General features: G+C 60.6%; 1 protein-coding gene across 1 annotated transcript; it reads right to left on the bottom strand.

Annotated features, from left to right (window-relative positions):
* Positions 1–6: 6 nt before the first annotated feature.
* On the bottom strand, positions 7–13,013 carry BICRA (BRD4 interacting chromatin remodeling complex associated protein; the record flags this gene model as incomplete). The annotated part of the gene is given in 17 exon segments (XM_084280641.1): positions 7–1,567; positions 1,570–1,634; positions 1,637–2,413; positions 2,566–2,668; positions 3,780–3,874; positions 4,157–4,305; positions 4,406–4,464; positions 4,645–4,700; positions 4,703–4,742; positions 4,957–5,084; positions 5,264–5,309; positions 5,311–5,394; positions 5,397–5,456; positions 6,266–6,895; positions 8,852–10,831; positions 12,560–12,602; positions 12,973–13,013. Coding segments are annotated over 17 exon segments (4,785 nt in total). The 3' UTR covers positions 7–1,138.
* Between the last annotated feature and the right edge of the window lie 403 nt (positions 13,014–13,416).

Raw genomic sequence — 13,416 nt, 5'->3', positions numbered from 1 at the left:
GGGTGTTGAGGGAGGGGGGGGGAATCCTTTAATCCCATCATCATCATCAGGTTTAATCCGGATTAATCAAACCCGGAGCGTTTACACACACACACACACACCCCCCACCCCCGGATCGACACATCCCCGGCTCCAGAAATCCCAGATGGATAAAAAAACCCGGGAATGTTTTAATCCCAGATTGCTCCAAACCCAGATTGCTCCAATCCCACAGCTCTTAATCCCGGATCGCTTAATCCCAGACCGTTCCCATCCCGGATCAGTTAGTCCCAGACCATTCCAATCCCGGATCGCTTAATCCCAGACCGTTCCCATCCCGGATCGCTTAATCCCAGACCGTTCCCATCCCGGATCGGTTAATCCCAGACCATTCCAATCCCGGATCGCTTAATCCCAGACCGTTCCCATCCCGGATCAGTTAGTCCCAGACCATTCCAATCCTGGATCACTTAATCCCAGACCGTTCCAATCCCGGATTGGTTAATCCCAGACCGTTCCCATCCCGGATCACTTAATCCCAGACCATTCCAATCCTGGATCAGTTAATCCCAGACCATTCCAATCCCGGATCGCTTAATCCCAGACCGCTCCAATCCCGGATCACTTAATCCCAGACCATTCCAATCCCGGATCGGTTGACCCCGGATGGGGGATTCCCGTGTGGATAACCCCGCGCTTTACACCCCCCCCCCACCCCCCACACCCCCCCCCCACCCCCTTTTCTTCCTCTTCCCACATCTCTGAAGTCCTATCAACAGCGGGATGAAGCTCTCCAGTTTTCCCAGTTTATCCCAGCCTGGTTCTTCCTCGGGGTGTGTGTGTGGGGGGGGGGGGGTGGTGGTGGTAGGGAGGAGGAGGAGGAAGGGGGAGGGGGGGTGTTGTTCTGGGAAACGGCAGCATAACCAGAACATCATCAGTGATGGGGCTCCAAAAGCTTCTTCCTCCTCCTTCTTCCTCCTCCTCTTCCTCTTCTTCCCTCCTTCCTTCCTCTTGGCTTCCTCCCTCAGCCCGGCATCCCTTTATTTAGGGGGGGGGGGGTGTGTGTGTGGTGTGGGGGTAAGATGATGGGTTTTGGGGGGTGGGGGGGGGTGGGATTAGGGGGGTGGGATTAGGGGGGGTGGGGGGTAGTGACCATCCGTTATCTGTTCAACGTCCGGGCGCCGAGGCCGCCGTTGCGGCTGGGGGCGAGGTAGGCGTCCGTCCGGTGAGCGGGAGAGGAGAAAGGGGAGGAAGAGGAGTTGTAAGAGGAGGAAGGCGTGCGGGCGGCTTGGCCGGAGGGTTGCTGGAGGTTGAGGATGCTGTCGATGGCGCTCTGGAGATGCTCCGTCAGGGAATCGTCCTGGGGGCTGTCGCTGGAGAAACTGGCGTTATCCACCTCCAAGGATTCCGACTTCCGGCGTTTCGCCGGCGGTAACGGCACTTCCCAACCCAGTTCCGGCCCCGAGCTTTGGTCGGGAGGTTCCGGTTTAATCATCCCCCGGTAAAATTCCGCCTCCACCTCCGCCAGCTCCTTCATAAGGCCACCGGTGGAATCCTCGGCTTTCGGCAGCGGCGGCGGCGGCGGCGCGCGGCGTCGCGCAAGGCGCGGGCGTCGCTGCGGTTGAAGAAAGACGGCGCTTTGGAACTCTCTTCCGCCGGTTCTTCTCCACCGCCGCGGCGCCATCCTGGCTTTTCCGGGGAGCGACGACGCTCCTGGATCCTTCTTCCCGCTTCCCACCGCCGAGCGTTCCGGGGTGCCGGTCGGCTTTGGCGGCGCTTCCCTTGGCGCAGACCTCCGCGGGTTTCTCCGCCACCACGGCGTCCACGTTTTCCCGGTAGGTTTTCCGCAGTGGGAGGCGGCAATAAGTCACCACGGGTTTTTTCTCGGCGGGAGGCGGCGCGACGTGATCCACCGTGCCGTTCATCTGCCCGCCGCCGCCGCCCGCCGCCGCCGCGGCGGCGGATCCGTGGGGATCGGGTCCTTTGATGACGCGGCAGGCGGTAGGGGGTTGGTGTACGGGGTCCAGCGCGGTGTTGTGTACCACCTTACTGAGCCCGGCTTCCTGCTTGATCTTCAGCTTGAGGCCGATGCGGCTCCGTGCCTCGTAGGTCTTGATGGGGGGTTTGCTCCGCGACGGAAGCGCGTCCTCGTCTCCGCCGTCCGGTGCCGGAGTGGCTTTGGCCCAGGTGACGGAAGGAGAACCCCCGCTGTGTTTGATCACCAGTTTGGTTGGGTGGATGGGAGGAGGTGGCTGCGACGACGGGTGTTTCCGGCTCTCCGAGGGAGTTGGGATGCTGGAGGAGGAGGAGGAAGAGGAGGAAGAGGAAGAGGAGGAAGCAGCAGCCGGGACCACCGATGAGGAGGAGGAGGACGACGACGACGAGGAGAAGGAGGAGGAGATGCTCTGCGAGCGGGATGAGGAGACATACTCATCTGCAAAGGAAACACCAGGTCAATTTTGGGGTGTACACCCCCCCAACCCCCAGCCGGCGCGACCCTTGACTTCCGAACCCACCTCTTTCCCACCTCCCCCTCCCCAAAACATCCAGCACCCCCGTCCAAATAAATCCCTTCACCCCCCTCACCTGGCTTCTCCTTGGCCAGCTGCTTGTCCAGCGCCAGGGTGGTTTTCTCCTCCTGGATGAACATCCGGTCGATCATCACCATCTCCGCTGAAGGGCTGACCCGCTGCGGGTGGCGGGGAGAGGGAGAGGAGGGAGAGAGGGGATGGGGAGGAAGAGCATCCACTTTAATGGTTTTTCCAGTGTTTTCCTCCCCCCTTCCCCCCAACAATTCCCATCCCTGGGAGAAGCTCGAGAGTGGCAAAGAAACATCGAGAGGGAACCCATCCCTTGTCTTCCTTAACGATCCAGGGGGAAGGGAACCCATCCCTTACTTTCCCTTATGATCCAGGGGGAAGAGGGAACCCATCCCTTACTTTTCCCAACAATCCAGGGGGAGAGGGATCCCATCCTTCCTTTTCCCTAACGATCCAGGGGGAGAGGGAACCCATCCCTTGTCTTCCCTAAGGATCCAGGGGGAGAGGGATCCCATCCTTACTTCTTTTCCCTTATGATCCAGGGGGAGAGGGAACCCATCCCTTACTTTCCCTAAGGATCCAGGGGGAGAGGGAACCCATCCCTTCCTTTTCCCTAACGATCCAGGGGGAGAGGGAACCCATCCCTTATTTTCCTAATGATCCATGGGGAGAGGGAACCCATCCCTTATTTTTCCCTAAAGATCCAGGGGGAGAGGGAACCCATCCCTTACTTTCCCTAAGGATCCAGGGGGAGAGGATCCCATCCCTATCGATCCAGGGGGAGAGGGAACCCATCCCTTACTTTCCCTAACGATCCAGGGGGAGAGGGAACCCATCCCTTATTTTCCCCAACAATCCAGGGGGAGAGGGAACCCATCCCTTACCTTCCCCAACGATCCAGGGGGAGAGGGAACCCATCCCTTCTTTTCCCTAACGATCCAGGGGGAGAGGGAACCCATCCCTTATCTTCCAAAACGATCCAGGGGAGAGGGAACCCATCCCTTACTTTCCCAACAATCCAGGGGGAGATGGAACCCATCCCTTACCTTCCCCAACGATCCAGGGGGAGAGGGAACTCATCCCTTACTCTCCCTAACGATCCAGGGGGAGAGGGAACCCATCCCTTACTTTCCCCAACGATCCAGGGGGAGAATGAACCCATCCCTCACTTTCCCTAACAACCCAGGGATGGAGCCACCACCGAGTCCTGGGAAAAGAGGTGGAACCTTCCAGAACCCGGCGTGGGAGAGCATCACTCACCCGGGACTCCTCGAGGAGCAGGAGGCGGTACTTGTTCAGCATGGCCTGCGTGCGCTTCAGCAGCTGCGTGGAGACGGCTTCGAACTCCTCATCCACTGTGAGGAAGAGGAGGGGGGAGCTTGGTTTCCTCCCTGCCCCCTCCCCACTTTTTGGGGGGAGGGCAATGGGGGGGGGGGTGTGGGGGTCACATCACCCGAAACGACCCTGTCAACCCATCCCCAGTAAGTTGGGTGGTTCCTTTTACGAGACGGTTTCTTGGTTGGGGGGGAAAGAGGAGGATTTGGGGCTAAACCTGTGGATTTTGGGGCTAAACCTGTGGATTTGGGGGTTAAACCCTCTGGGATTTCTGATTTTGGGGGGGGGTTTGGTTTTCTCACCCTTCCGGTAGTCCTGGCTGGACGGCAGCATCCCCTGGTAGACATGGTAAGGCAGGAGCCGCTGCAGCGCGTCGTCGAAGGATCGGAATGCCGTCTTGTAGTCGGGGTGCAGCACGGCACCTTGGTGTTTGTGCAGCTGCTCCAGGAAACTGGAAGGGAAAGGAAGAGATGGGGAGAGATGGGGAAAAAAACCCCCAAAATCCACGGTGGGATTCCCAAGGGTTCCCTTTCTGCAACCCTTCCACTCACCAAGCTTCCTTGCTGGGCTGCAGCGCCGGGGTTTTCTTCGGCGCGAGCTTGCCGTCGTACTACCGTGGAGGAGAGGGAAAAGCCTTGGTGAGATCTTTTTTGGGAGCTTTTCCCCCCTTTTTCCCACTCTTTTCCCTTCCTCTGACGGCCGTGTGGTGCCCATCCTCCCACCCCATCCCTTCCCAAACCCCTCCCTATCCATCCATCCGTCCTTCCGTGCGCATCCGGCACAAGCTCACCGAGGGCACGAGCTGTGGCAATCCCTTCCCGACAACCTGGATCTGCAAAGGACCCCAAGGTTCAGGCTGGACACGGAGCTGATCACACCAGGTTTAGTCTGTGGGAAGAATGGGAAAAGAAGCTGGTTTAATCTGGGAATCCTGAACGGGGTGGCGGCGGGAACCCGACGCGGCTTCGCCTCCGGAGCTTTGCGGCGCTCGGCGAGCGGAAGGATGAAACCACAACCCTCCAACCACCCCCCCCCACCCCTGCCCTTTGTTTCCAGGGATGAAATAAACAGGCACAAAGAGTGGGAAAAACATTTTCCTCACCTGCACCGGCTGCTGGATGGCAAGAGGCGTCCCCGACTTCCCCGGGGCCGCGGCCCCTTTCCCAGCCGAAAGCGGCGTGGAGACGCTGGAGAAGGTTTTACTCTCCGCCGCGACCGGGGCGCTAATACCTAACGAACGCAAGCCAGGAGCGTTTTAAGCCCTGATGATAATTAAAGCCACCCTGGAATTCCCCTCCTTCTCCCCTCCCCACCTTCTCCCCTCCCCACCTTCCCCCATCCTTCCCCCTGGAAAAAAGCCGGAGCTTTAGCGGCGGTTTGGGATACCCCTCCCAGGTTTGGATACCAACCTGTGGTGGAAGCTGGGAGGGCAGCGGGTGCGTGGCTGTGCGTGGGGGGTTGGCGCCGGCGTTACCGTCACCGCTTGTCCTTGGCCGCTCACCAGGACGGAGGAAGACGGGCCAGGGAAGGAGCCGAGCGCCCCGCGGAAGCCTGGCTGGTGGGAGGCTGCTGCTTCGTTTGGAGGATGATCCCTTGTGGCACCTACGTGGGGTTAATTAAAAGACAATTAAAAAGGGGGGGGGGGGGGGGAACCAAACCCAAGAAATTGGGAAAAAACCAAATAATAACCGGGAACTCCCGGCGCACGCGCACGGGGAGGGATTGGTCACCGTGCTGGTCCCAGCCCATCCCGTCCTGTCCCGTACCTGCTGAGAAACGGATGAGAAAGACCCTAAAAACCCCTGGCATTCCCCACCCCCGCCCCTGCCTCCAGCATCAAGGGGATCACCCCTGTGCACCCCAGAAAAAAGGCGGGTCGGGGTCCTTAATCCGGGGAGTTTGGCGTCGGTTCCAAGAGAGGGTGGGGAAATCCGTGTCCTCCTGGATACCTGCACCCAGACCAGGGTGGGATTGGAGCCCTGCCTGGGCAGGACGGGTCTTTGGCAGGGGGGATGAGATGGACACACGGATGTCTGTCACGGGAGACCCTCTTCGCCCTGCGCCGCCTCCATTCTGAACCCAACCCTACGCCGTGCGCCGGCGGCAGCGCCTCTCCCGCGACGCAGACGGGGGGGGGGGCACAGGCACCCCCAAACCCCACTGGCTTCGCCTCCCTCCCTCCATCTCCCCACAAAGACAGAGGGAGGCAGCACCTGGTTGGGCTGGGGGCACCTGGGACCTGCCTGGGTGGAACCAGCTGCGTTTCGGCTTCTGATTTCGCCTCTCAACCCTCGTCTCCCCGCGGGGCGGGAGGGTCGCAGCCGCGCGTCGCCGCGCTCTCACCGCGCGCTTCGCTCCCCTCCTGCCCCTACGCCCCCGGTGCTGAGACCCTCGATGGTGACTTAATTTACCTGCTGGAACCTGTCCAGTATTTGCTTCGGCTGAGGAGCGGGGCTGGGAATTGCCGGGAGGGTTTGGAATTGGTTCGGGACCATCGGGAAAGTCCTCTGCTGCTCCGCGGTTAGGTGGAGAGCGTGGGTGGGAGTGGGGGGTTTGATCTGCCCTTGGGCTGGGAACTGGAGCTGGAAGTGGGGGGAATGGGAATGCTGGACCTCTGTCGGCGCCGGGAGCTGGACCTGAAGCTGCGCTGGAGGCGGCTGGGCGGCTTCTGCCTGCGCCGGCTGGAAAGGCGGTTGGGGTTGGGAAGGGGGGCGCAGGGGGTGCTGCCCCCCACCGAGGGGGGAAGAAGCCAACTGGTTTTGAATGACGTAGAGTCCCGGCATCGGTGCCTGCGGGGTGCAGGAACGGGAGAGCGGCTCGGAAGGGGGGCGGGAAAGGCTCTGCGGTTGGGAGGGAGGACGCGAGTGGGGTCGGGAAGGGGGCCGGGAGAGGGGCTGGGGTTGGGAAGGGGGTCGGGAAGGGTGAGGGGATTGCATTTGGGAGAGGTGGGCGGCCGGGAGTTGCGGGCTCTCCCCCAGGGGAGGATGAGGTAGCGAAGGGGACGGGGATGCTCCAGGGAGCTTCTGCTGCCCTGCGGGTAACTGCAACAGAGAAGGAAAGAGGAAGAAGTTAGTCCAGGAGCAAGGAGGATTTGCCATCGGAAAAAAAGCCCACAAAGGGGGGGGGGGGGGTCAGGAGTTTGGGGGGGGGTGGTGGGGTGGGGGGGGTGTCTCTTTCTTGGCTCCAGCCAGCAACGATCTGCTCTGAAAATGGGTTCGCTGGCAGCTCCTAAAGCATCTCCCTGCCCGCTGCAGGAAGGGGACCCCCAGAGTAAAGCGAGGTACCCCAAATAAAATATCAGGGTGACGCTGCTGGGGCAGCCCCTCATCCCTGGGGATGCTGGAGGGGAACACGGCATCACCGTTGCCACGCTCACCCAGCCCTGTTGTGGCTTTTAAAAGCCTTTGGAGGGTCAGGGGGACGGTAAAAAAGCCCAGGAGGGAACAACCCCGGCTTCTCTGGGGCTTCCAGGGGAGAAAAAAGGCACCCCCCCTCCCCCCCAAAAAAATAACCCCTCCCCATTGCCCCCAGGACTGCCCAGAGTGATGCTGGGATGTATCCTTCCCTTCCTTCCCAGCGAGGCTGCCGCTCTCCTGGGGAAGGAGAAGGGGGTCGGTGGCCATCAGCATCCTCATGGGTCTCAGCATCCTGCTCTGTACGTTTTGGGGGTGTCAAGGGGGGGGAAGAGATTCCCTCGTGCACTGTGACACCGTGGCTACGGATGGAAAGAGGAAGAATCAGGGAGGAAACGGAAGGAAAACCGTCAAGGAAGCAGGGAGAAAACAGCGCCCGGGCTCGCGAGCGGGGAAGGGGAGGAGGAGGAGGAGGAAGAGCAGCAGCACGGGGCAAGCAGCAGCTTTCAGGGTTAGTGAGGATCTGGCAGGCAAGCGAGCGGGAGCAGCCGGTGCTTGGGAAGGGGAGATGGGATGGATGGAGGGGATGGATGGAGAGGGATAAGGAGGGAGGAGAGCGGGGAACTCGCCAGCTCCCATTCCCGTGCGCCATCGGAGCTGGGAGACGGGTGTTGGGGCGTAGGAAGAGCTGGGAGGCTTTTAAAGACCTTAAACCCCCCCCCCTCAAATAAACCACTGGGAGATGTGTGATGTCAACCCAACCCAGGTTGGTTTTTATCCCCCCCTATCCCGGGATGGCACCATATCCATCCCAGAAAAATCCAAGGCTGTGGAGGGAAACGGGATCTCTGGAGGTGGGAGAGGGATTTGGTGAGGGGGGGACGGCAGCGGGGACGCGTAACGCTCTGGTGACGCATCCGTGGGGCTGTTCTAAGCCACGGGGCTTCAAAATCTGACCCTGGAGTTTTAATCCCATGGGAATACCGGGAGGTGACTGCCAACATCAAGCCCGGAATGGCCGTGGCCGGGCTCACCGGGTGACGCCAAGAAAACGTTGAAAAGGGAAAGTTTTAAAGCTTCCTGCTCAGGAAACTAACGCCAGCGGCGGTGATGATGATGATGATGGTGATTGGTGAGCCTTCGCTCCCTTCCCATTCCTTTGGGAACTTGGGGATTTTGGGTGGGGAAGGTTGGGGACCAGCGCCCACCTCTCCGACTCCAAAGAAAAGCCGCGGTGGTTCGAGCTGGGGTGGGGGTGGGGGGACTCTACAAACTGCCACCCACCCCTTCACCAGTGCAAGTGAGATATCAGCAACCCCCCAGCCAGATCCACCCCGAGCTCCTCGCTGGCGCCCGAGGTACCCGCAAGGAGAGGCGGCGGCGCGGCGCACCCGGCGCCGCCAGATCTTTTTTCGAGCTCTACCCCGAGCTGCAGAGACCTGGCAACCCCACACTGACCGGTCTGTGCCGCGGCTTCAGTGCCCTGGTGACCTTAAACACCCGCCGAGGATGGGAAAGGCAACATGATTCCTCAACTACGCGTCGCAACGCTGCCGCCACGTAAAGCCGGCGCGAAAGCGGAGCTCCCCGGAGCCCACCACGCTTGGCGCCGGCACGGCTGCCACGCCGAGGGTCGCTACTTACCTGCTGCAGGAACATCTGCATGGAGTCCTGGTTGATGACAGCTCCGGTGGTTGCCTGCCCTAGGATGATCTTCTCCGGGCTGGAAGCCAAACCGGGGCTGGGCTGGGAAGCCACGGGTTGTTGGGAAGGCGGCGGCGGCGGTGGCGGCACGTTGAGCTGGAGTGGGGTGGGAGGTTGGGAAGCAGTTTGGACGGTGAGGATGGAGGACTGGTCGGCGTTGGGCAGCAGGCTGGTGCCCGAGGAGGGTTGAGGCTGGACCAGGCCGGGGCTTTGGCTGCTGGCGGCGGCGGCGGCAGAGGCCTGGATGCTCACCGCTTGGCCGAGGTTCTCCGTGGCGTTGAGCATGGCCACCTGGCTGGGCAACGTCACCCCCTGGATCACCGTCTGGCCCGTCTGACCCAAGGAAGTGGCCACCGAGGGCTGGCTCTGCGTGGTCAGACTCCCTGCTAAGGAAACCGGCATCTGGAAAAGAGCCGGCTGACCCACCTGGCCGGGCTGGAGCTGGATGGGAGCCGAAAGGATGTGCGCGGTGCCGTGGGCGTTCTGCGAGGTGAGCACCTGGCCCAGGTTCAGCTGGCTGGCGATGTTTTGGTTGGTGAGGATCTGGGCCGGTAACGCCTGGTTCGTTATCAACTGTCCGCCCGGCCCTTGGCTCGTTATGATATGAGCCTGCCCGCCGGGGTGGGAGGTGGTCAGGATCTGGCCCCCCATGTTGGCTTGCAAGGCTGAGAGCTGCTGGGGTATCTGCACGGCCGAGGCACCCGCCAGCTGCCCGGGGAGGAGGAACTGGTTCTGTCCTTGCAGCATGGCCTGAGGGACGTGCTGGGCGGGGATGACGATGCTGCTGCCCTGGTTCAGCAGGTGGACGCTCATGGGCTTGCTGAGGGCCTGCTGCTGCGGCGGTGGCTGCTTGAAGACGTTGGCTGGAAGCCCTTGGGGGAAGCCCGAGAGCACCACGTTCTGCCCCGGTTTGCCGGCCATAAAGGTGAGGTTCTGCTGGGCCTTCTGCTGCTGTAGGGCGGCTTCGTTCTGGATGGTGAGGGTGGCGTTGTTGGAGCCGAAGGGCTTGGGGGTGATCTGGTAGAGCTTCTGCTGGAGGACCCCAGCGGGTTTGGGTTGAATGGGGGTGGGCGTCCTGTGGATGATGACGTTCTGGGCTTGCACCAAGGGGCTGCTCAAGTTGGAGGTGACGGTGAGGGGCTGGGAACCCTGGGTGCTGGAGACGCTGCCGAACATGGAGTTGCCGTTGAGGGTGGTGGTGGCAACCGCCGGCAAGTTCTTCTGGATGACGAGGCCGGCGCTTTGCGGCGAGACCCCCGTGGAGGAGAGGGTGACCTGCTGCTGCTCGGGGGCTGTCTGGGTGATGTAGCTGCCGACAGGCATGGTGGCCACTTGAGAGGGCTGGACCTGTTTGGCGATGATCTGCTGGGTGGACTGGTTAATCGCCATCACTTGCTGCCCCACCACCTGAATCGGGCCGATACCCAGCGTCCCGCTGGGGCTGCCGTTGGGCAGACCCTGGAGGTTGGAGATGGGTTGGATGGTGACGTTGCCCAAGCCGACTTGCTGGAGGAAAGGCTGAACGCTGATGGCCTTGTTGACGACATCGGCTCCTACCGACTGCTGGACCAAGGCTTGGTGAGTCAGGACAGCGGGTTGCTGCAGCCCGATGAGGTCGGCGCCGCCGGAGAAGATCTGCGGGGTGCCGTCCGTAGCCGCCTGTACCACGGGCTGAAGGGTGGGAAGCTGGAAGGGGCCCAGATCCAGCTCGGCTTCCGCTTCCAACGTCTGCTCGGTGATGTTGGCCTCTTGCAGGCTCTGCTGGAGGATGTCACAAGGCTGGTCCGAGTTCTGCAGGTTGGTCCCACTACCCGAGGGGGACCCCAAGATGTCATCTTCTAAAAAATCAAGGTCCACGCTGGTGGCGGGTTGACTCTGCTCGGTGCTCAGGTGGTTGCCAGAGGGCTCCTGCACGTGGAGCTGGGGAGACGGCCGGTCCGCGGCGCAGGAGGAGGAGGAGGAGGAAGGAGGAAGAAGAGGACTTTGAGTCAACTCACCCAATGCATTTCACTAGCCACCTCGGAGAGGAAGGGAAGGGGCCGTGAGCGCCCTCGCCCCCAGACCCCAAAAGCGCTTCGGCATTCCCAGGGGAACCCAACCCTGGGGCACTGTGGAGTTTGGAGAGCGGACAAGACGGGCCCTCCAATGACCAGGGAGGCCAAGGGCGTCCCAGCAAGGAAGGAACCTTAAAAAACACGTTCCCCCCCTCCATGAAAAACCCAGATGCTTTTCTTGTGGGAGACACCCGGGCGGCAGCCGAGCTCGCTCGCCATGGTGCGTAGGGAGTGGGGATTCCCTGGAAACCAGGGTTGTGAGGGGATGGAAACAACCCCCCCACACACACTAAAGCAAGGGAAAAATAAGGTGCAATCCCAGGGAAGTTAAATTCCCCTCCCCACCCCCCCAGCAAAACGATGGGAAAGGAGGAAGATGGAAGGAGAAGTCGCCCTCGACCCGGAGGACACAGCGCAAAGGGCTGAAGGCAAAGGACCCCCAAAAGGCTCCCCAAAACAGGAAGGGGGGGGAAGAAATAAGGAGAGACCTGGATGTCATCCGTGCGGAGTGAGCTGTGCTCTTAAGAGGAGAAAGGAGGGCAGGGGGGGGAGAGAAAGAGAAGGAAAAGCAAAACCAAGGAGGGTTTGTCAAGAACCTCCTTCCACGTCTTTTCACCGCCGCCGGAGGGAACGGAGCGCTCCGGCCTCGGAAAGAAGGGTGGGGGAACAGTGAGGAAGGGGGAATTGGGAACGGTTTGGGGGGGGGGGGGGGATGGAGGGGGTTGTTTGTTGTGGGTTTTAATCAAAGTGGTTTTCTAAATGACCCCCGTCGCCTTCCTCTTCTTCCTCCCCTCTCCTCCTCGAAGCCGCGGAAGGAGCTTCGGGAGCCACACGCGGCATCCGTCCCTTTTTCTGGAAACACTGGGGGGGGTGTGGTAATAAATCCCTGAATCCTGCCTCTTTCCCTCACTAGAAATGGGAATTGGATGAAAAACGAGCTGGGGAATTAAAAAAAAAATATGGGGGGGGTGGGAATTAAAAAAAAAAGGGGGTGGGGGGATGGTGGTGGTGGGAGAAAAAAATAAGGGAGGGGTTTCTAAGCTGTCATTCCCCAAGTAGAAATTAAAAATACATACCCCAGCACCTTCAAAAAAGGCACTGGCTGCATCTCCTGTGTTGTCCAGGAGATCATCACTGTCAATCTGGAATTAAAAAGATGGGATTTACTTTCCTCGGAGAGAACAGAGCCCCCCCCCCCACAAAAAAAATGTGGGAAAACCCCCGATTTAAAAAGATGTTTCTATGGAAAAAAAAAGAAAAAAAGGGGGAAAATGGGGGGGAAAAAAAATCCCACATAAAAAGAAAGGGGGGTGGGGGGACCAAAAAGAGCCCCTGCACGTGCAGGGTGCTGCCGGGCAGACGAGCTCCGGCTCGCCGCTCTGACTTCACGGCTCTGAACTTGGGGTTCACTGTATTTCTTGGGGTTGGGGGGGAGTGGTGGTGGGGGGAAAGATGGGGGTAGGAGGGAAGGAAAACCAAAACCAACCCCCCCCCCCTCAACAGTGGTTGAGAAGATAAGGGGGTGGGGAGGGGGGGGAAAGGATGATAAAAAAATGGGGTCTCGGCGCAGGGATCCACGCCGCCGCTCGCTCACCTTTTCGGATCCATGTAAGAAGTCGTTCAAGGCCTGGGGGTCGCTGCAAGACACGAAAGGGGGAGGAAAAGGGGTGAGGAGGGGGGAAAACGAGGTGCACCCCAAGCTGGCAGCTCCCTCACAGGCTTGAGGTATCTCCCAACGCTGCCATCGCATCCCTCCTTCCCACTGGAAAACCAGGGGGTGAAGTTGGGGGGTGGGGGGTGGGGGGGACACAGTGCCAAACCTCCGGCACCCCCCTGGAGCCTTCCCAAGAGATGTGAAGGATAAATTGGGAAGGGTTTGTAGGCCCCTTGGGGAATGCACCTCGGAGGATGTTTGGGCTCCGGGGTGACCCAACGCCGCGCCAGGGATGCGGTGGAAACCCCCTTTCCCACCCTCCCTGCGTCCCAAAACCAGGGGGTTCCGCTTACCAAATTACATCTAGCAGGCACCGGCCGTCTTCATCATCCATGTCAACTGGAAAGGAAAAGGGGGAAGGGGGGTGGTGGTTACGGTGAGGGGAGCAGAGGGGCCAGGAGCCCCCCCGCCGTGCGCCGCACTCCATGTTCCTCCCCAGTGATGATGATGATGGTGGTGGTGGTGGGGATGGACACCCACTGGTCCAGAGGGATGCCAAGCCCATCCTCCCCCCTCATTGCTCCTCAGGAGGCCACGAAGCCAAAACCACAGTGGGCTGAACCCCATAACCGGTGGCCGAGGGACCCACACGTCCTCCGCCGGCTTCATTTCACCGGCGCTTCTCCCAAGCTGAGCTCCAGTTTCAGGCCGAAACCCAAACTGGCCCGTTTTTCACCTTGTTTCCATCCTGAACTGAGGGGAAGTGCCAGCACCAGCACAGAGGGAAGGGGAGGCAG

The sequence above is a fragment of the Gallinula chloropus genome (genome assembly GCF_964237585.1).
Source record: "Gallinula chloropus genome assembly, contig: HAP1_SCAFFOLD_680, whole genome shotgun sequence".
Lineage (NCBI taxonomy): Eukaryota > Metazoa > Chordata > Aves > Gruiformes > Rallidae > Gallinula > Gallinula chloropus.
This window is presented reverse-complemented; position numbering and strand designations above follow the sequence as displayed.